Source organism: Sus scrofa, chromosome 15, assembly GCF_054392235.1.
Source record: "Sus scrofa isolate SSC_HxYL_T2T_F1_AM1 chromosome 15, Sscrofa_HxYL_maternal_Yorkshire_Landrace_v2.0, whole genome shotgun sequence".
Lineage (NCBI taxonomy): Eukaryota > Metazoa > Chordata > Mammalia > Artiodactyla > Suidae > Sus > Sus scrofa.
In genome coordinates this window covers 46016500-46040104 of record NC_139397.1, presented here as the reverse complement: position 1 = coordinate 46040104, position 23605 = coordinate 46016500, and the positions used below count along the sequence as shown (strand labels likewise).

Sequence of the window (23605 nt, the reverse complement as noted above, 5' to 3'; positions counted from 1 at the left end):
CAACATCATTTCCATTTTTGAGTACAATTTAAATTCCTACTTTCCTGTTTTCTAGGTAGGGGCACAGGTAACTCTCACTGAGAGGCTCTGCCTAAAAAGGAGTAAGCAGCACACGAGACACCTCAATTTGAAGTCATACAGTCTAATCTTAGTTAAATCAAGTAAGAAGTAAGTTAAAAAAGAAGTTAATATAATATATCAAAATCTCCATGGTCAAATCTGAAGTTTAGGCTTCCTGAGTCCCCTAATTTAAGTTTACATGCCCACAGGGAAGTGTTTTGGGTTCCTACCTAATGGCCTGCCTCTATTTGCATATGAAAAATCTTTGAACACTTTTCTTTAAAAAAACAAAATTCTGCTTTTCACTAATAGTCTTTATGAATTAGGTTAACAGTTCTTACCACAGGGTTTCCCGAATAACCTGTGTTTCTGTAACAGAAACTCTGTCATCTGGAACATATAAGGGGTCACTGCTGTACAAGTGTTGATCCCTATTACACGACAAACACCAAATGTCAATGAAAAGATTTCTCATTAAGTAAAATTACAAGTCTCAAAAAATATATGTAATTTAGTGATGACTTAACCAGTAATCAATAAGCAAAGAAGTAAAACAGGTTTTAAATGTTCTCCCATATTCATTTTCACAAGTAAACTAAAATACTCTCAGGAGGCTCCTTAAATGCAATATTAATTGTTATGTTTATTGCTGACTTAGCAAATGCTTAAAATTATGTATTGTTTTAGAAAAACAATAATTATTTTTTCAGTAAGTGTGCTAAAACAGAAATCAAACAGATGGCCTAACATATACCAATTCATTTAAAAGAACAAATCAAAAGACAGACTATAGTTAAATAATAACTTCATTTAAAAATAATAATCAAAATAATTTAAAACGGGAGTTCCCGTCGTGGCGCAGTGGTTAACGAATCCGACTAGGAACCATGAGGTTGCGGGTTCGATCCCTGCCCTTGCTCAATGGGTTAACAATCCGGCATTGCCGTGAGCTGTGGTGTAGGCTGCAGACGCAGCTCGGATCCTGTGTTGCTGTGGCTCTGGCGTAGGCTAGCAGCTACAGCTCCGATTCGACCCCTAGCCTGGGAACCTCCACATGCCATGGGAGCGGCCCAAGAAATGGCAAAAAGACAAAAAAAAAAAAAAAAAATAATAATAATAATAATAATTTAAAACAGTTCAATTGAAATTGTTAAAAATTTCAAGTACTTGATTTAAGTCACAAATCAAAACAAAATATTAAAACATTAAAGTTTTGGAGTTCCTGCTGTGGCACAACGGGATCAGTGGTGTCTCTGGCATGCTGGGACGCAGGTTCAATCTCCAGCCAAACACAGTGGGTTAAAGGATTCCAGTGTTGCCACAGCTGCGGCATGAGTGGCAACTGCAGCTCAGATCTGATCCCTGGCCCAGGAACTCCATATGCCATGAGACAGCCAAAAAAGAGAAGAAGAAGAAAAACAACAACATTAAAGTCTCTTCCATCAACATATGAAAAGAAAACTTTAGCTACTTACCAGACGGCAGCTAGATTGGAGTGCAAATGTAAACTATGAGGAAACTTTGAGGACCTAGTGGTCCAGTACTGACGGACCACGTGTTGTTCTAGCCAGCTTCGGGCATCCGGCTCATCTACTGGAATGAAATTTAGTTATGTTTAACTCATGAGAGCTAACAAAAGAAACACTTGATCAACTCTGCTACAATATGTGGACTTATGACTCCATCTGAATATTCAACTGAAAAAGCCTCTTTAAAATAACAGCTGACAGGGAGCTCCCGTTGTGGCTCAGTGGTTAATGAATCTAAGAACCATGAGGTTGCGGGTTCGACCCCTGGCCTTGCTCAGTGGGTTAAGGATCCGGCGTTGCCGTGAGCTGTGGTGTAGGTGGCAGACATGGCTTGGATCCTCAGTTGCTGTGGCTCTGGCATAGGCCGGCGGCTACGGCTCTGATTCGACCCCTAGCCTGGGAACCTCCATATGCCGCGGACGCCGCCCAAGAAATGGCAAAAAGACAAAAAATAAATTAATAAATAAAATAACAGCTGACATTTGAAATGTAATCATATACTGAAAACTATCTATGTAGAGAGACATACAAAATTTAATTGTCATTGCTAGAAAGTAAAAAAAAAATACTCAATTTAAAAATAACCCCGTGAATAAGAAGACACAAACAATGTATTTGAACAGTTCAATAATCAGGAAAGAAAATGAAATGGTACCCAAAGATATTCTCATGCATATTCAAAGCCTCAGGACTAGTACTAAACCTTGAAGGATTAGACTTTTTTTTTCTTTTTTGACTGCCCCCAAGGCATATGCAAGTTCACAGGCCAGGGATGGAATCTCAGCCAGAGCTGGGACCTATGCCATAGCTGCAGCAAAACCAGATCCTAACGCATTGTGCTGAGCTGGGGATTGAACCAGCACCTCCAGAGACAAGCAGGATCATTAATCTATTGTGTCACAACAGGAATTACAGGATTAGATGTTTTATACAGATTATTACAGAAAACAAAAAAGGGAAAACTGCTTAACATTCTGAAGCTAATATAACCTTACTTATAAAACCAGATAAAGATATGATAAGTAATTCTGAGTTCCCGTTGTGGCTCAGCAGTAATGAACCCAACTAGTATCCATGAAGACTCGAGTTCAATCCCTGGCATCACTCAGTGGATTAAGGATCCGGTGTTACTGTGAGCTTCAGTGTAGGTCGAAGATGTGGCTTGGATCCCACATTGCTGTGGCTGTATTGTAGGCCAGCAGCTAAAGCTCCAATTTGACCCCGAGCCTGGGAACTTCCATATGCCTCGGATGCAGCCCTAAAAAGAACCTCTCTTCCCCCACAAAAAAAGAAAAGGTAATTCATCAAAGAATAGACTAAGGAGTTCCTGTTGTGGCAAACCAGAAATGAACCTGACTAGTAACCATGAGGTTGCAGGTTTGATCCCTGGCCTTGCTTAGTGGGTTAAGGATCCAGTGCTCCCATGAGCTGTGGTGCACGTCTCAGATCCTGTGTTGTTATGGCGGTGGTGTAGGCCAGCAGTTGTAGATCCAATTAGACCCCTAGCCTGGGAACCTCCACATGCCTTAGGTCCAGCCCTAAAAAGCAAAAGAAAAAAAGAATAGATTAAAAATTCTGAATTAGGAGTTCTCGTCGTGGCTCAGTGGTTAACAAAGCTGACCGGGAACCATGAGGTTGTGGGTTTGGTCCCTGGCCTTGCTCAGTGGGTTAATGATCCGGCGTTGCCATGAGCTGTGGTGTAGGTCGCAGACATGGCTTGGATGCCACATTGCTGTGGCTGTGGCATAGGCTGGCAGCTACAGCTCCGATTTGACCCCTAGCCTGGAAATCTTCATATGCCGCAGGAGCGGCTCAAGAAAAGGCAAAAAGACAAAAATAAAAAATAAAAAATAATAAATAAATAAAAATTCTGAATTAAGAAATAGGTAATCTAATCCAAGAATGTAGTAAAAAAATAGTAATTAAGGAAGTTTAGCTCAAGAATTCAAGAATGATATACCATAAGATAATCTACCAATATAGTAAAACAGTAAAAGAGAACAACTATAGAATTATCTCACAGATAAAGAATAGCACTTGATAAAGTTCAATATTTATGATTAGATGTCTAGAAAAATAAGAATGGAACTCTTAATCTGATAAAGGCCGCATATCCAGAACCTATACGAAAATCCATCAGAATAACTGAGGAATTTCAGGGGCAACTCACCCCGGGAAAGCCATACCTATTGCCCCTGCTTCCTCTGCAGACTAGAGAACTGGCCAGAAAAGAGACATAGTTAATACATCATTAGGAAGATATAATGTATAAGAACTGGCAAAAGGAGATCAAACCGTGAATATCTGCAAACAATACTAATCACCTACATAAAAAACCCAATGGAGGAGTTCCCGTCGTGGCTCCGTGGTTAGCGAATCTGACTAGGCACTATAAGGTTTCGGGTTTGATCCCTGGCCTTGCTCAGTGGGTTAAGGATCTGGCATTGCTGTGAGCTGTGGGGTAAGTTGCAGACATGGCTCAGATCCCGTGTTGCTGTGTCTCTGGCGTTGGCCTGGGGCTACAGCTCTGTTTAGACCCCTAGCCTGGGAACCTCCATATGCCTCGGAAGCAGCCCTAGAAAAAGCAAAAAGACAAAACAAAAAAAAGAAACAAAAAACAAAAACCAAAATAAAAAAAACAAAACAAAACCCAATGGGATCAACAATTATAATCAGTATGAGCGCTCAGCAAGAATGCTGGATATAAGAACATTTTACAAAAACCAAGTGTCCCCCTACACCATAAAGGAGACAAAAAAAGGCATCATTCACAATAGGAATTATTAACGTATGTAGAAGTTAGCAAATACTTAAGATCTTTACAAAGAAAATTTCCTATCTTGTAAGACTTAAAAAAATTACAGGGTAGATATTTTCACAGTAAAGACATCGAATCTCTTCAAGTTAAATCTATAAATTCAATGCCATCCCAATAAAAAATCCAGCTGGACTTTTTTTTTTTGGCTGTTCCCACAGCATGCGGGAGTTCTTGGGTCAGCAAGAGAATTCAGGCCACAGCAATAAAACTGGATCCTTAACCCGAGTCACCAAGGAACTCCCTCCAGTTGGATTTTTAAAAAGGAACTGATACTGCTCCTAAAATACCTATAGAAGAATTACAGTCCACAAATAGCCAAGCCAATTTTTTTTTGCTTTGCATTTTAGGGCCACACCCGCGGCATATGGAGGTTCCCGGGAGCTGATCGGAGCTGTTGCTGCTGGCCTACACCGCACCTGCAACCTATACCACAGCTCATGGCAATGCCAGATCCTTAACCCACTGAGCAAGGCCAGGGATTGAACCTGCAACCTCACTGTTCCTAGTCGGATTCGTTCCTGTTGCACCACAATGGGAACTCCAGCCAAGCCAATTTTAAAAAAAGAATAAAGGAGATGAGGGGGAAACTTACCTTCTATGTGTTGGAATATATTATAAAGCCATATAAATTAAAAGTCTGTTCCTTGGCAACTCACGCACAAGGAAGAGAATTCAATGTTCAGAAATAAATAAGTGCATCACTATATAGTAATATTAGAACCACAAAGCAATGTGGAAAGAATGGACTGTTCACTAGATAATACTGAGAAATCTGCTCATGACATGGGAGAAAAAGAAGCTGGGCCATTTAACCACCCTTCATACATAGAAGAGGATCTGGTGGTCACTAAACACAAGCTATAAAAAAGCAAACATAAGGAAAATACTGGTGAATATTTTTGAAGAGAAAAATATCAAGGCCCAAAATTCTAACCAATATCATGAAAAATTCAGAGTTGAATACAATAAAATATTTTTTAAAATAACAGATTCTGTCTGAAGGATGCTATGAAAAATGTTAACAGGAAACTAACTAGAGGAAGATAACTGCAATGTCTAAAACTTGTTATACAAAGAACTCTGAGTGGTGAGGATGGACAAGAAGGACATGAAACTCCAAAGAAAAACAAGCAAAGGTTGTCACTCGATACACGATGGAAGGCACAAGACTGAAGGACCTAAGGGATCCCAAGTATTTATCCTAAGTAGCTGACACGTGCAAATGAAAACAACAGCAGACTGAACCAGAGGGGGACCTAATCAAATGGGGATGAGATCTGGGCCAGGTCGATATGCGAAAGGGGGTGAGGGTGGGCCTGACCATAAGAAAGGCAATAATAGAAACGTGGTGCTGCAAACTGCAGCATCCCATGAAGCTGTTAGGAGCAACAGAACGATGTTCATAGAGTGACATGGACAGATTTAAAACAGAACTGAATGAAAAGAGGAACAGAATACAGTTCACACAGAGCATAATATCAGTATTTAATTTAAAACACAATATACCAGGAGTTCCCATTGTGGTGCAGCAGGAACAATCCAATTAGTATCCATGAGGAGGCAGATTTGACCCCTGGCCTTGTTCAGTGGGTTAAGGATATGGCATTTCCATGAGCTATGGCGTAGGTCACAGATGCAGCTCAGACCTGGTGTGGATGTGGCTGTGGTGTAGGCCAGCAGCTACAGCTTTGATTCAATCCCTAGCCTGGGAACTTCCATGTGCTGCTGGTGTGGCTCTAAAAAAAAAAGCAAAAAAAAAAAAAAAAAACCACACAAAAAAACCCCCAAACAACAGAATACACCAACCAACACAATATACTTTACAAAAACTCAACATATGGGAGAAGAGATATCAAATACATTAGAACAAGATCCTGTCACTGGGCTGGCAGAGAAAGGGAAAGGGGAGTGAAAAATCAGAAACAGCAGAAGAGAAGAAATAAATTAAACCAAAAGACCCTGCAAGGACTGCTTCTGCTGTGCTCTGAGCTAATTAGTCCACAATCTGCCCTAAGGGTCCAATTCAAAAGTTAAAGAGAAAAGAAACCAGAGAATCCTTAGCATACTAAATCAGCTTTAACTACTTTATGCTCATTTGTCAAGGTTCAGGTACAGTGAACAGGGCCAGGTCACAGACTTCAGCTTCTGGGGTTAGCTGCACAGCTGTAACCATGGGAAAACCACTGTAACCAGGCCTTTATTTATCTTCCACATGAGAACTATAGGAGTAGATATTCTAATGTCCAAGGTTGTTCCCAGCTCTTTTTAGAGTCTACCAATTCATATTTTTTTCAATAAAAATTGAAAAAGCCAGAGTTCTCGTTGTGGCTCAGCAGAAACGAATCCGACTAGGAACAATGAGGTTTCGGGTTCAATCCCTGGCTTTACTCAGCAGGTTAAGGATCCGGCATTGTCGTGAGCTGTGGTGTAGGTCACAGACTCAGCTCGGATCTGGCTTTGCTGTGGCTGTGGTGTAGGCTGACGGCTATAGCTCTGATTAGACCCCTAGCCTGGGAACTTCCATATGCCGTGGGTGAGGCCCTGGAAAGACAAAAGACCAAAAAAAAAAAACAAAAACAAAAAAACAAAAACCAAAAAAGCAGACATTCAAATTTAAAATTAAATTGTATAGATTAGGAGTTCCCGTAGTGGCTCAGCGGTTAACGAATCTGACTAGTACCTGTGAGGACACAGGTTCAATCCCTGGCCTTGCTCAGTGGGTTAAGGATTCGGCGTTGCCGTGAGCTATGGTGTAGGTCGCAGACATGGTTCAGATCCTGTGTTGCTGTGGCTGTGGTGTAGGCCAGCAGCTACAGCTCTAATTCAACCCCTACTCTGGGAACTTCCATATGCTTCGGGGGCGGCCCTAAAAAGCAAAAAGTCACATAAATAAAAATTAAATTGTATAGATCAAATTAAATTTCATAAATCTTTTTTTCTTTTCATCTAGTCACTGACTTTAGCAAAGCCAATTCTTTGCTAATAAAAATAACAACCATTTAGGACTAACAAAGTTCTCAGAACTATTTAAAAAAGACCAAAACTGCATTGTTAATGCTTTGCAACATTACTTCTATAGAGCTACTTCTTAGGCACTAAAGAAGAAAGATTTACTAGTCGTTTAACAAAAGGGTTTGTTTTATAAGGATGACAGAGCTTACCAATATCTTAAATCACATGGTACTGACTCTCAAAGCTTGCTCTCCTTCCAGAGAATTTTTCTATTAGAAAATGATGCAGGAGTTCCCGTCGTGGCGCAATGGTTAACGAATCCAACTAAGAACCATGAGGTTGCGGGTTCGGTCCCTGCCCTTGCTCAGTGGGTTAAGGATCCGGCATTGCAGTGAGCTGTGGTGTAGACTACAGACGCGGCTCGGATCCCCAGTTGCTGTAGCTGTGGCGTAGGCCGGAGGCTACATCTCCGATTCGACCCCTAGCCTGGGAACCTCCATATGCCTCGGGAGCGGCCCTAGAAATGGCAAAAAAGACAAAAAAAAAAAAAAGGAAAAAAGAAAATGATGCAAAGGAGTTCCTACAGTAGATCAGCAGGTTAGGGACTCAATGTAGTCTCTGTAAGGATGCAGGTTTGATCCCTGGCCTCAGTGGATTGGGGATCCGGTGTTTCCACAAGCTGTGGCATAGGTAACAGATGTGGCTTGGATCCAGTGTTGACATGGTTGTGGTGTAGACCTCACCTAAAGCTCCAATTTGACCTCTATCCTGGGAACTTGCATATGCCACAGGTGCAGCCATAAAAGAAAAAGAAAAAGAAAATGACGGCAGCATCCAAGAACAGAGTACCTTTCCAGCTGACTCGAGATGCTGGTTTTCTGCTTTGATCTTGTTCTTCTAATGGTGTCCTGTCCACCTGAATCCCAGAGTCCTCTCTGCTCAAGGGCTGTGGATCATCTTCGTCTTCACTTTCTTCAGACCAGTTCTGATTAAAAGAAGGAAATACAGGAGTTCCCACTGTGGCTCAGAGGTAAGGAACCCAACTAGTATCCATGAGGATGGGGTTTGATCCCTGGCCTCGCTCAGTGGGTTAAGGATCCAGCATTACCGTGAACTGTGGTGTAGGTCACACACATGGTTCAGATCTGGCATTGTTGTGGCTGTGGCATAGGCCAGCAACTGGAGCTCCGATTTGTCTCCTAACCTGGGAACTACCACGTGCTGCAGGTGCAGTCCTAAAAAGAAAAAAAAAAAGAAGGAAATACACCTTACCTCTAGAGCACCTAACAACTGGAGCTATTTAGATTAAAAGATTAAGAAAATTCCACAAGAAAAGCAAAAACTATACCAAATGAAACTTTTTCCTACATGACTTGAAAGTTAGTATTTATTACAGGATGGAATTAGTTTTGGTGGCAAAATCTCAAGATTTATAGCTCCTTAGGGGATACTTATATTCATTTTGTTCAACTTTCTAGTACCTACATTTTGGTGCAAAATCTTATTCATTCTTCCATAATAAACTACTCTAATTTGGTACACATTGTTCTGTTTTAGTTAAGTTGCTATAGGGCAGAAAGATCCATAAAAATCATCTGTATCGCTTGGCATATATTTATATTTTTCATAGCAAAATGGCTGTCACTTACTGGTGTGTCTACGTTTGGGCCAAGGTCAATTTCTTCACCTTCCATCAAATATTTTCCCCAGTCAAAATCATCTTTCTTCTCTAAAATATAATAGAAGAATCTCATCAGCTTTATCAAAAACATGTAGGAAAAACTCTGAAATTATAGTAAAAAATCTAACAATGCACAAAATAAAATACACTTGGGAAATAAGAGATCAAAAATTCTGAAACACTCCATAAACTGACATTCTATAACACAGTTAACATTTTTTCATCCTCAAAAATAATTTTTCTTGGAGTTCCCATCGTAGCTCATTGGAATCGAATCCGACTAGAAACCATGAGGTTGTAGATTCAATCCCCGGCTTCACTTAGTTGGTTAAGGATCCTGCATTGCCGTGAGCTATGGTGTGGGTCATAGGCTCAGCTCGGATCTCGTGCTGCTGTGGCTGTGGTGAAGGCCAGCAGCTACAGCTGATTCGAATCCTAGCCTGGGAACCTCGATATGCCACAATGCTGCCCTAAAAAGGACAAAAAAAAAAAAAAAAAAAAAAAAAAAAAAAGGAGTTCCTGTTGTGGTGCAGTGGAAACGAATCCAACGAGGAACCATGAGGTTCGCGTTCCATCCCTGGCCTTCCTCAGTGTGTTAAGGATTCAGAGTTGCCATGAGCCGTGGTGTAGGTCACAGATGCAGCTGGGATCTGGCATTGCTGTGGCTGTGGTATAGGCTGGCAGCTACAGCTCCAATTCGAGCCCTAGCCTGGGAACCTCCATATGCCTTGGGTTCGGCCTTAAAAAGACAAAAAAAAAAAAAAAGAAATTTTCTCTTTCATAGAACTGAAAGTAGTTTAACTTACTAAGTCAGAATTTATATTGTAAATGAAATGAAAATCACAACTGCATTCAAGGCAACAGAAATATTTCAGTTTCAAGACTTTTTACAACTTTTTATTTAGTAACGTACCCACTTCTTTATTTCTTGGTGTTTCCACGTAATTGCTGTTTGAAGGAGAATCAGACAGACATAGAAGAAGTGACAGTATGGAATAATGGGCATCTGTCTTTAAAACAAGAAATGAAAAACATGATTCACAGAGGTTGGTAAGAGCTTTCTAAACTTGTTCAAGAAAAGATAACCTCATGACAGTTAGGTCCTCAGTTTTTCCCCCCTGGTTTGAGAAAACATAAATCATACCTAAAAAAAAACCACAATCTCAATCTCTAAACTTGTTTTTATAGTTCAAACATGTACAGATAAGGAACCTGTCAAATAATGTATTACCTGAATCATATACAATAATTGTTAGACAAACCTAAATTGAAGGACAAGCTACCAAATAATTAGCCTGCTCTCTTCAATAATGTCAAGGTCAACAAAAGAAAGGGTGGGGAGTTCCCTTTGTGGCTCAGTGGGTTAAGAACACGACTAGCATCCAAGAGGATGCGGGTTTAATCCCTGGCCTCACCCCAGGATCCGGCATTGTCGTGATCGATAGTGTAGGTTGCAGATGTGGCTTGGATCCCGTGTTGCTGTGGCCGTGGCGTAGGGGATCCAATTCAACCTCTAGCCTAGGAACTTCCATATGCCGCAAGTGCGGCCCTAAAAAAAATTTAAAAATTTAAAAATTAAGGAGTTCCTGTTGTGGTGCAGTGGTTAACGAATCCGACTGGGAACCATGAGGTTGCGGGTTCGGTCCCTGCCCTTGCTCAGTGGGTTAACGATCCGAATCCGACTAGGAACCATGAGGTTGCGGGTTCGGTCCCTGCCCTTGCTCAGTGGGTTAACGATCCGGCGTTGCAGTCAGCTGTGGTGTAGATTGCAGACACGGCTCGGATCCCGCGTTGCTGTGGCTCTGGAGTAGGCTTACAGCAACAGCTCCAATTAGACCCCTATCCTGGGAATCTCCATATGCCACGGGAGCAGCCCAAGAAATGGCAAAAAGACAAAATAAATAAATAAATAATAAAAAGATACCAAATGTTGCTATGGTATGGGCTGGTAGCTGCATCTCTGATTCAATCCCTAGCCTGGGAACTTCCATATTCCACAGGGGCAGCCCTAAAAAAGCGAAATAAATAAATAAATAATTTAAAATAAATTATAAAAACTGCCAAAAAATACAAGTACTCCAAATATGCTGAAAGTCATAAACTATGCATGGAAAGATGAGATGAATTAAATTCAAGGATGGTAAGGGCAATCTCATGCAAGCTTTCCCTTTCAAATGTTCTATAGTACTGTATATGGTATTTATAATTACAATTAAATAACTATTCAATAACTACTTGGGCAGTGATGACCATCTCTTGTTTATTCTGTATTCCTACCACCCAGTGATGTTAGGGACACAGCAGATACTCGGTAGACTTTCCTGGGCATGATAAGCCAATACATCACTAATAAGACCACATGCACCTGCCCTTCTGTGAATAATCTCTCCACTTGGAAATGCCTTAAATTCTCTTATTCCCCAGAGAAAGATGGTCTAAAATGTAAATACCCGAAGAAAATAATTCTCAATACATAAATTATTTAGTAGTAGTAATTGCTAATGTCAATTGTTTACTTTGGAAGGACTCTGTACACCAGAAACAGGTGAATATAACCAGTGAAAGAGAACCACACACAGTAAAAGACCTCCCTGCTTTGCCAGGGACCAGAACTGCTACCCTGTAGCTGTGTAGAGATGCCCCAAAGCAGCACATGGTCCTGCGAAGAGGACCTGGTTGATGCTATTCCTCTACCCCTGCACTTCTTTATTTCGCTAAAATCTATAAGGGAGCTTGACACCTAGAGGACTCATTAATTGAAGTAATCACTGAACTAAAAATTAGCACTAACGGCCAAAACCTAATCTATCAATCAGCTAATATGACGCTTTCACCAAAGTCAGTAAATGTATTGAAGAAAAAGAAGATGGGCGAGTTCCCATCATGGCTCAGTGGTTAACGAACCTGACTAGCATCCATGAGGACATGGGTTTGATCCCTGGCCTCACTCAGTGGGTTAAGGATCAGGCATTGCCATGAGCTGTGGTGTAAGTAGCAGGCACAGCTCAGATCCTGCGTTGATCTGGCTGTGGTGTAGGCCAGCGGCTATAGCTCTGTTTCTACCCCTAGCCTGGGAATCTCCATATGCCACAGGTACTGGGAATGAATGGAAAGAAAGAAAGAGAAAAGAAAGAAGGAAAAAGATTCTGTGAATCCTTCCAACATATCATTAAGCCTAAGGGACCCATGACTGAATATGGAAGTGCTCAAAACTGACATCTATATAGATAGTTATTACTGCCAAGTGCCATTTAAAAGTTTTAAGACAGCCAGACAGTTCTATTATTTGTGCCAGTCTCTGATCTCAATGTCCATAATAGGTTGGGGCTAAGATGATTAAATAAGAACATACTTCTTTCATCACAAGCCTGAGACACACTGATTTGACGGCAACACAAGTCAACTTCCAGGAGAATCTGGTTCTCTTCAGTGGATAATAATACTAAAATAGAATGACTGTTAAATGTGAATAGAAACAGGCTGACGATAATCAGATTGGAAACAGTAAAATACAACCGAGATCTCACAATACAGCATACCTTTATTTCCTTTATACTTGGAAGAGATGCATTTAGAAATTCATCAGTTAATCTCTTCCAACTAGCAGCTTTGCTGAGATCAGAATGAATGATGAATTTTTCATAAATTCTAAAATGTTAAAAAAAATCACCTGATTAATTATAAAGTTATACCAATAAAAAGGTCTATAAGAAAATATATTTGAGTATGCATACATATATATAAACTGACATACCCTTCTATTGTCTTTTCTACTTTATGACTGTTGACATCTAAGAAACGATGAAATCTGAAAGAGAAGATGTAATCCTTCCATCAATCTTGTCATATATAGCTAAGGAGACTAGTCCCACAGCCTTCTACATCACCCCAGACAACCTATACCCACCTATGGTTCCAGTGAATGCACCTCTTTCCCTGTATGACCTCCATCATTCATGCAACCACTGAATCTGAGAGACTGTTCAAGCACCCTTTCTACAGGACACAGGTTTTCCTGAGCTCCCCAACTCTGTCCTCTGGCTCCTTTGTCTTCCTATAATGCCCTGTGTCTAAGTCCAGCATAGCACACTCTATTATCACAGGGATTCTTTATCTTTTTATGCCATGACGAAGGCCAGTAAATTCTAGAGATCCCTTCTTAAGACAATGCTTTTAAATCATAAAATGAAATACAAAGGAAACTGGGCATACTGAAATACTGTGGAGAAATATTTTTTAAAGTTTGTGATATAGTAAGAAACATTTTTTTTAAAGTGTTAAGTAACAAGATCTAGCAGTGGGTTCATAATATGTAACGGTAACAGTACTAAATATTTAGAAATATCTGTAATAACTACAATATGACAGTACATGATTTTTACTGGTGACACAGTCACACATTAGCTATTTCTTACTGCTTGTTGCTTTCATAGTTAAAGGAAATGCTTTTAGTTAGAGGTTAGTATAATTAGCATAAGAAAAAACATCCAAATCCATTAACACATGAATTCCATCTTCAGGCTCTCAGGTTATTAAGTGCTATTCTAGGGAGTTCCCATTGTGGCATAACAGAAAAGACTCCAACTAGTATCCATGAAGATATGAGTTTGATCCCTGGCCTCGCTCAGTGGGTCAGGGATTTGGCACTGCTGTGAGCTGTGGTGTAGGCCGGTGGCTATAGCTCTGGTTCAACCCCTAGCCTGAGAACTTCCATATGCTGTGGATGAGGCCCTAAAAAGCAAAACAAACAAACAAAATCCTATTCTACATCATATATAATTTTTGCCTGTCTTACTTAAGGATAAATCTCTATTTCACCTATCTATGAATTTCTAGGGCCTAGAATGTGGCCACTATTTTTTAAAAAGCAAACATGAATTGTTCATTTTTCTGATGGATTAAATCATCATGGAATTATTGTATAGCTCATTTACCCTTGTTTTCCATCTTTTAGTACCAAAGCCACACAATCTGTACTTAAAAGAAGTAAATTAAACCACTAAATAACATATTTAACTCTAACCCAGTAAATGGCTGAATGGAAAACCACTTTATTATAATTTAGTTTCTCAATGTATAAAAGTAGATAGTAACTTCTAATGTCTCTAAAACTAAAATGATGTCCATTTGTCTACTGTCATTTAGAAATGTTAATATAAAAATTATTTGGGATATCGCATTTAAATTTCTCTCTTATCTGACCTCTTCAGGAACTGTTATCTTTATAAGCTACATTTAAGAACTGAGTATTTTATTTCAGAAACTTGGCAGGCTTTTAGACTCATTGTCTATTCTTATTATAAACCAAGGAGGAACTTTATGTATGATCATTAATGTTGATAATCAAGATTACAGATTTTGAAACATTGTTTACTATTCAAGATTTCTGAAATTAAACAAATATTAACTAACATTTTTAATAATTTCATTACAAGTAATGATCACAGCAGTATCATCTAATTTACATCTTCTATAACGAAAAATGGGAGCTCAGACCTCACCAAAGTATCTAAAGTGGAAAATCTTTAAAAATTAATTGCATGGGAGTTCCCGTCATGACGCAGTGGAAACGACAAATGGGTCTAGGAACCATGACTGCGGGTTTGATCCCTGGCCTCTGTCAGTGGGTTAAGGATCCCGCGATGCTGTGAGCTGTGGTGTAGGTTGCAGATCTGGCTCGGATATGGCCTTGCTGTGGCTGTGGCCTAGGCCGGCGGCTACAGATCCGATTAGACCTCTAGCCTGGGAAGCTCCATATGCCCAGGGTGCAGGCCAAAAAAGACAAAAAAATATATATATATAAAATAATAATTAATTACATGAAAAACTGTATTAGATGTTGCATTAGGTGGCACGGAGTACTCTATGCCAAGAAATGTTCTAGGTGCTGGGAGAAGAAATGAACGTAACAGACGAAAATCCCTACTCCTGTGAAATTTGCTTTCTGCCTGCAGGTGGGGGAGTAGGGTGGAGAAGACAATACACAACAGATAAGTTATCCAATGTGTTAGGCTATGCATTTTGGAAAAAGCAAAAGGAGAGCAGGTTAAGAGAAATCTGGAGTGGCCCAAGCAGGGAGAGGGAGTCAGTGAGAATAGTTTTTAAAAAAGTGTGGCCATTATTTTGCTCAAAAGCTTCACTCACACACCCATTCAAAAATTAGGTTTGATGTGCAGTGTTCCGTGCTAAATGCAGTGGGCGGAGCAGGGTACAGGGCAGACAGACCGATTCCCTAGGAGCACGCTTCTAAAACAGGAAGACGACCACCAACAACCCACAACCCACTGTTCGTGCTTGCGTGTGTCACTGCGTCGGGGACCCAGAAGGCACCGAGGGCGCCAAGCTGCTGGAGTAGCAGGGCGCGCGGGGGTTCCGCCGGTCTGTTCATGCGCCCTACACCTCGCCAGACACCCTCCCATCCCTGGTGCCGCGCCCACACCTGAAGTTGGACCAGGCAAAGTGCAGAGCGAGCTGGAAGTTGGGGTCCGCCTCGTCCTGCACGCCCGACACAAGGCGAATGAGCTCGCGCACATCGCGTTCTTGCTGTGGGTCCAACCGAGTCCAGGACGGCGCAGGGGACGCCATACCGCCCGCGCTCCCGCCACTCTCCGCGAGGTTGCGTCCGCTTTCGCGAGAATTCGAGCTAACTCGGAGAGGTGCCGCCGCTCTCGCGAGAGTTCTCGCTGCCGGCGCTTTGAGTCTCGGCTCAGGTTCTTTTTGGTGGCTTGGGTTGTGCGTTTTCCCGTCTCACCTGGGGAAATCTAGGAACGTCCTCAAAGGGTTAGCCATTATTATTTGTTATATTAATGCTAACCTCTGACTAACCTTGGTTGATGGTGTATCTTCTGATGTTCTGAAAGCAGCCACTTCTTCAGTGTATCTGTTTGCACCTGTATTTGCAGATCCCATGACCCGTTAGTTGTCCATCCTTCTCCAACCTTCCATTTCTCCAGCGATCTTTCAGTTCCGTTTTGCTTGCATAGGCCACACTACTTGGCCCACATTACAGCACGTGTAAGGAAAGCGAGTTGTCCCACGTACAGGCTGAGTGCTGTGCCTCCTGCTCTCGCCAGTGACACCGGGTGGCCCAAGGAGGATTTGATAAACCCCGTAGGCTGCAGGTAGAGGTAATGGGCCTCTTTGCTGTTGTTTGTAATTAAAACTATACTTTTAAACTGTTTCTGTTAAGTTTTGCTAATAACTATTCCAAGACTTGTTACATAGAACTCTAATTTTTTTTTTTTTTTTTTTGGATTTACTAGGTTTTCATGTGGTTTATTACGTTGCATTACTGTAGTAAAAGATAGTGGATTCACCACTTAGTCTCTTTGGGCTGCTATAACAAAATACCATAGACTGGGTGGCTTATAAACAACGGAAACTTATTTCTCATAGTTCTGGAGGCTGGAATTTGAGATCAGAGTGCCAGTATGGTTGGGTGAGGTCTCTCTTCCCGGATGCAGGCCTCTGGTTGTGAAATATGGTGAAAGGGGCAAGGGAACGCACTGGGGCCTTTTTTTATGAGGGCACTCATTCCAGTCCATTCTTGAAGGCTCCACTCTCCTTTTTCCTTTTTTCTTTTTTTTGGCCATGCCCATGGCATATAAAAGTTCTCAGGAGCAGTGACCCAAGCCCCTGCAGTGACAACACGGGATCCTTAACCTGCTCCGCCACAAGAGAACTCCTCCACTCTCCTTTTCTAGTCACCTCCCAAAGGCCGACACCTCCCAAATACCATCATTTTGGGCACTGGGATTTCAAGTTATGAATTTTGGGCGCACACAAACATCCAGACTATAGCAACTACCCAAAATATAGACTGCCCACGACTGCACAAATCCCACAAGAAGTGGGAAATTATAATCATAGCAGTAGAAATGATTCTATACAAGAGAATTTTCTTTCTTTTTTTTTTTGTTTTTTTGTTTTTGTTTTTAGGGCCGCACTCATGGCATATGGAAGTTCCCAGGCTAGGGGTTAAATAGGACCTGTAGCCGCTGTCCTACGCCACAGCCACAGCAACGGGGGATCTGAGCCATGTCTGCACACTCACCACAGCTCACAGCAGTGGCAGATCCTTAACCCACTGAGCAAGACCAGGGATTGAACCTGAGTCTTCGTGGATACTGATCGGATTCCTTTCCACTGCACCACAATGGGACATCCTATAGAAGGGAATTTATACTCTCTGGGCAGTCTTTTCTACTCCAGTCACAATTATCATCTGTATGTTTATAAATCAAATTTGTGTACGCAGCTCACATTTTTTCTCATCATTTCAAATCTATAATTGCTTATTTTACATCTCAAAAAAATTAGTTACATACACACTTAACATGTGTCTTCTCCACCTCTCTATCCTGTCAGTTGGCCTTGACCTCAGGAGGGAGGCAGAAAACTTTCCACAGGGCACTCCCAATGACTTGGAGCCAGAAAGGACTAAGCCACTCTCCCATGTCCCCCTGGCTGGCCTGAGCCAAGGTCTCCTTTCTGAAAGAGGAGCTTGAAAAATTTTCCACAGGCACCTCTGATGACTGAGCCCCGTTGAAAATACCATTGGGTCCCAGGTATCCTCTGTGGGCTTCTGAGGCTGGTCACCCACCCTGTAGAGGACATGGAAACATTTTTGGAAAGAACATACAAAGACAGTGTGGCAAACAGTCTGGGTGCACTACCACATGTCCTTTGCTGGCCTAGGCCAGTGCAGCCTTCCAGAATGGCCCCCGGATAACTTTTCTGGACGTGCAGGCAAAAGACCAGACCTCACACAAAACTGCAGCCGGGTTAAGGGTACCCTTCCCATCTTCCTTGTCCAGCCTGTTGCCATGCCCCCTTTGGAGGGACTTAGAACTACTTAAAGGGATCAGTGGTGCCACACATGCAACAGAGACAATCTAAGAATGCCCACTATGGATCTACATGCCCAGCCAAGTTTGACCTGGCTTTTGGAGGTGACTTATAAACATTAGGGGGAGGTACACTGCTCTTTCCTTCATCCATGGCTAGCCCAAGGTGATGCCCACCTCTGGAGAGGAAATAAGGAAATTTGGGGGGACAATATGGTTGATGACCAGGACTCATGCAGAATTGTGGCCAGTCCAGATTTCCCTCCCCAGGCCTGCCTGTACTAGTAGGACTGATCCTGGCTTTTGGAGGGGACATTAGAAACTTTTGGGGTTGGACTTCCAATACCCAAGACCCATCCAGACTCCTCCAGACCTCCCTGGCCTGACCAAGGCTTTCCACACCAGAAAGAGGCTTAGAAATATTTTGGGGGTCCCTCCAAAGACCAGTCCCAAAGCAGGAGCACAGCCAGGCTCAAGGTGCCCCCACAAGACCTGTCTTGGTAATCACCCCCTCAAGAGGGAGACACCAGCATTTTCAGGACGTGCCCTCACCTTTCAGTCTACAAATGGGAGACTTGGCCAGAACTGGGGTGCCCCCTGGGGCCTCCCTGTTGACCTGGGCTGGTACCTGACTCCAAAGGAAAAGGTGCCTCCCCCAGATGTTTCTCAGTCCCCCTCCTGTGGCAGAGATGTAAACAGTCTGCCAGGGAGGCTGGGGGAGGGTCCTGGATTCTGCCACACCCATGAAGGCCTGGCTGTCAGCAGCACCCACCTGAGTGATCCTGATCCCACTCTGGCAGGGACTGGCCCAAGGCAGAGGGGAAGCAGGGCAGGGTGGAATGGACACAGTTATGGTCGTGCATAGGCCTAACTCATTAGCGTGCCTCCAAAAACATTTCCAAGTTTCCCTCAAAGGGGGCGGAGGTGGAAACCTGCCATGGAGGCCTGAGCGGGAGCCTGCCATTGGGTGGCCCCTGGGTATTCACCTCTGGAGGATGTGGGCACTGACCCAGGTCAGCGAAGCCTGCTCAGGGAGGGTGCTGTGTTTTTGATATGCCCCCAGAAACTTTTTATGTCCCCTTCTGGTAGTGGACACAAGCCTGTGAATGCCATGGGGGCCCCAGGAGGGTGCCTTAGTCCCAGCCATGGATGCTGGATCCCCCATACAAACGGAGATTGGTCTGAACTGGCCAGAGAGGCCCCTGGAAAGGTGCCACGTGTGGCCCAGTCATAGAAGGCACACCAAAAACATTCCAATGTTGGGGAGCCAGTGAGAATCAAGAAGGGGGTGCCCAGGCCTGGTGGTATTCTCTGTGGGTCTGGTCATTGCATGCAGCAATGACCAGCTATTTTCATGTCCCCTGCCAGAGAAGGGGACACAGCCAAGTTTCACCGAGGTTCCCTCGAGGGCTGGTCACTAGAGGCAGCACCCAGCGACTTTCCTAGGCTCTCTTTGGTGGTGGAGACTGGCCTGGGATGACCAGGGAGCCCCATCAAGGTGTCCTGACCATGGTCGGGCACAGACCCTGGCCACCTCTAGAAGTGTTTCCAAGTGCTCTCTGTGTGCCATAGCACTGGGTTGGGATGCCATGGGGTAGTGCTGGGTTCCAGACATAGCCCTGTGCAGGGCCTGGTTACCTGTCTATTGAAAATCTTTTTAAGTCCCTTTTAGAGACAGAGACTGACCTGGGATGGACAAGAGGGCCCAGTGATAGCCCTGTCCTGGCGACAGTCTAGGTGTGGCTGGGGGGTCAGATGTCCCTCTTATTATTTTTCCGTATCTCTGGAGTGGCTGGCCAGAGTTGCTTGTGGAGGGGCAGAGGGTCCAGCCACAGTCCCATGTGGCCTGTTGTCACATTCCCCTCTAGAAAATGTTTCCCTGTCTATTTCTGGACCTAACAGGGAGAGGGTGTCTGGGGCCAGCTTCCCATTCAGAGCTTTAGAAGCACCTCACACAATGTTTCCTAGAATTCTAGAGTGATCCAGCCAGAGAGGGGGGACTGTGGACCTGGTCCCTGCCTACCCGCACCCCTGCATGGGCCCCACCCCTGTGTTGGTGGGAGTTGGCTACCCTGGGAGGCACAGGGGTCAGGAACTGCAAGAATTCTTGGCACAGAACAACCCCATCCAAACCCTTGCACTGAAAGAATGAACCAAACTCTAGCTTGTCTTTTGGCAGCATGTGTCTCTAGGATGACCCCAGGTCCTACCTCCCACCCCAAATAAAATATCCGCTTGAGAAGGCTCAATGCAGACCAGAAATGTACTATTTGTTCTAGTCCTGAAAAGGGCCTGTAATTGTGAGTATGTATCTTTTGCATCTCAGAAGCGTCACTCTCAAGATCCCAAGAGCCGCTCCTTGGAAATGTAGTCGTTAAGTAAGGCCTTTGTCTCCCAGTGTCATTCCTAACTTCCACAACTGTCAGTGAACAAACACAGATGAACAGATCACATCTGTACTACGCAACCCTGTGTACTTCTTTCACTCTCTGACTTTGCCAAGCACCCCTCCCTCAGTCTCCCCTAAAATGCCCTAAACAGCTCTGCACTCGTGTGGACAGAGCTCAGCTCTATCCCCTCTGTCAGAAGTTACTGAGTAAAACCTGTTTTCCCAGCTTTAACTACTGTCCAGCTGTGTTTATCTTTGATAGGGGCACCCGGGCTGGCCAAGCCTGCTTGGTCAGTGTGTTTTCCGATGAGTTCTGTGCTCATCTGGTGGTGGGGACATCCCAGGATACAGGCAGGCCCTGAGGGTACCAAGTCTGGTCACAGTCCACGTTGGTCAGCAGTAGGGGAGGGGCTGGCCATGGTTCCACCTGGGCCCTGATGATTATATGACTCTCCCTTACTATTTCCAGGCCACCCACTGGAGTGGGGACAGTGTCCTAGTTCGGCCAGGGGGTCTGGGGTTGCACACTGGGCTGTGCCTCAGTCTTGTGGGGTCTGAGTCATGGGTAGCCCTCACCAAAAAAATGTCTAAGAGTAGGGGGTGGGGCCAGGGCTGTTTGGTTTGCCCAGTCAGGCCAAAGGAGGGCGCCCCAGTCACATCACAACCCCTCATGGGGTGCAGGTGGTTGTGTACCCTGAAGGCATTTCTGTCTTCCTCCAGGAGGGGGCACCAGGAGCCACCACAGTCAGCCTGGATCTGTTGTAGGAGGTGCGGTGCTCTGTTGCGGGATGCACTTCCAAAAGGTTTTCTGTATTGCTTAGGAGGAGAAATGAAGATAGCAGGGGTGTGTGTGTGTGTGTGTGTGTGTGTGTGTGTGTGTGTGCACGCACGTGTGCCCAGAGTGGTTGTTGAGCCACCTTCAGAAGATGTTTCCAACTCACCTGCAGAAGTGGACACTGGCTGGACCAGCTCTTGGATGCCCTGGGAAGGGCCCAGCGGTGGCAATGCTAGAGCTTTAACCCACTGCACCACAAGGGGACTTCCTCAGGAGAACTCTTGAGTTGACCATCAATCTCTACATGGGGAAGGTGGCCCATATGGTACTTGTGGACCACCGCATGAATACAAGGACGAGTCAAAGTGCTGGGCTGGTCTAATGCACTTGTTAGAGGAACGAGCAGAGTTTACCGCAAAGGGAAATGCATGGGTGCATAGCAGGCTGGCTTCTGCTGTAGGCAGCTGGGCTGGCCACCAATGCCCAACTAGAGGTTGGAGGCCAGATTAGAAAGTTAGAAGAAGAGATGAAATTGGAGAAGGATGTTCTGCATCCACATCTCTGCTTGGTTCAGGCCTGGCAGGTAAGGTGGGAAAGCAGGATAATAAATTGGAGACATTAGCTTTTTGCCAACCTAGGAGGGTGCAAGCTGCTATGGATTAAAAGCCAAGTACTTGTGACAGCATGATTGGGACACTAAGAAGTGGAATCCCTGGGAAAGTGAGGAGAGTGAATTGTTATATTGACAGTGAAATGGTTGGAGACCCCTATGTCCTAATACAAAGGAAAAATTTTAATAGCAATTGCCCTAGACTTCTAATATCGGAGGAATATACCCCAAAATTCTTGGGAGGAAATTTGCAATCCTTTCTCTGTCCTTTGATGCCTTATCATGTCTTTGAAATATAAACATGACAAGAAGTAACTAAAAAACTGTCTACAAATTCTGAAGGAAAATGGAAGTAAAGAGACTTTTTAAAATATAGAAGCTTTCTTGCCCCAGGTTAGTTCATAGCTTCCAAGAGATTACTTGTCATGAGCAAATACAAATCTTAAAGTCGTCTCCATAAACATTAGCAAAAACTTGAGCCATGTGAATGGGTAACTCTAACTCCTTTTGCCTGCCAGGAACACAATTTAGATTCAAATGTTATTTATGGAGTTCCCCTTGTGGCTCAGCAGTACTGAACCCAACTAGTATCCATGAGGATGTTGGTTGGATCCCTGGCTTCAATCAGTGTGTTAAGAATCCAGCAATGCCAAGAACTATGGTGCAGGGTGAAAACACATCTTAGATCCTGTATTGCCATGGCTGCGGTGTAGGTGGACAACTGTAGCTCTGATTTGACCCCTAGCCTGGGAACTTCCATATGCTGCGGGTGCAGCCCTAAAAAGACCAAAAAGAAAAGAAATTATTTATTTTGTATTGTTATATCTGACTTATGGCTAATATTTTATAATGAATTCTATGGGGAGTCTGTGTCTGTATGTATATTTGTGAATATAGGGGTTTTTTTCCTACTTTGCCAAGATTAATTTGTGAAAGGTCTCTATTTAATTGGTTTAAAGAAAACATAAACTTTGGTATCAATAGTGTACTGATATAAAACTAGGAACTTAATTTTGTTTCATCTGCTAGGACACAATTTTAGTGGACCATTGTCCTGTTCTTGATGGAATTGGGAAAGGCTTTTTTTTTTTTTTTTTTTTTTTTTTTGTCTTGTTGTTGTTGTTATTGTTGCTATTTCTTGGGCCGCTCCCGCGGCATATGGAGGTTGCCAGGCTAGGGGTCCAATCGGAGCTGTAGCCACCGGCCTACGCCAGAGCCACAGCAACGCGGGATCCGAGCCACGTCTGCAACCTACACCACAGCTCAAGGCAACGCCGGATCGTTAACCCACTGAGCAAGGGCAGGGACCGAACCCGAGACCTCATGGTTCCTAGTCGGATTCGTTAACCACTGCGCCACGACGGGAACTCCGGGAAAGGCTTTTCTTTACCTTTTAAGTAATTTGACTAAAAAACAAAGATTCTGTGTTTTTGTTTTCTTTCTTTTTTTCTTCTTAGTAGGGCTGAGCCTGCAGCATATGGAAGTTCCCAGGCTAGGGATTGAATTGGAGCTGCAGCTGCCGGCCTATGCCACAGTCACAGCAACACCATATCCAAGCCATGTCTGTAACCTGTACCACAGCTCATGGCATTGCTGGATCCTTAACCCACTGAGCGAGGCCAGGGATTGAACCTGCAACCCCATGGTTCCTAGACGCATTCATTTCCACTGCGCCACGACAGGAACTCCAAATCTTTTGATATTTCGACAAGATTCCCCCAAATCAAATTCTAAATGAGGTCTTGTTGACTTAGAACTAATTTTGGGATTTTCAAGATGACCCCTGAAATATCTCAAAAGATGTATTTTCTCTCCTTATAGAAGAGAGATTTTAAACTAATTGGGCTTATTTTATATGTTAAAATATGTGGGAAGCATTTTCAAATAAGAAGTGATGCTAGACTTTATTTTTGTATGAAATTCCTAAGAATCTGATACATCCTTG

General features: G+C 43.4%; 1 protein-coding gene across 16 annotated transcripts in view; it reads right to left on the bottom strand.

Annotated features, from left to right (window-relative positions):
- TUBGCP5 (tubulin gamma complex component 5) overlaps positions 1-15652 on the bottom strand; it is a 46401-nt gene extending 30749 nt beyond the window's left edge. For 7 of the 16 annotated variants that reach the window (XR_014829675.1, XR_014829677.1, XR_014829674.1 and 4 more), the window contains exons 1-8: positions 15480-15652; positions 12795-12848; positions 12580-12688; positions 9954-10050; positions 9009-9088; positions 8209-8344; positions 1536-1653; positions 402-491 (exon numbers count right to left, since the gene is read on the bottom strand). Coding sequence is in view for 12 of the 16 variants with exons in the window: in XM_021075115.2 (XP_020930774.1) it covers positions 402-491; positions 1536-1653; positions 8209-8344; positions 9009-9088; positions 9954-10050; positions 12580-12688; positions 12795-12848; positions 15480-15625 (830 nt within the window). In the remaining 4 variants the exon portion in view is untranslated. The remainder of the gene's footprint in view (positions 1-401; positions 492-1535; positions 1654-8208; positions 8345-9008; positions 9089-9953; positions 10051-12579; positions 12689-12794; positions 12849-15479) is intronic. The other 9 variants (XR_014829678.1, XM_021075116.2, XM_021075114.2 and 6 more) reach the window with 3 other exon arrangements.
- Between the last annotated feature and the right edge of the window lie 7953 nt (positions 15653-23605).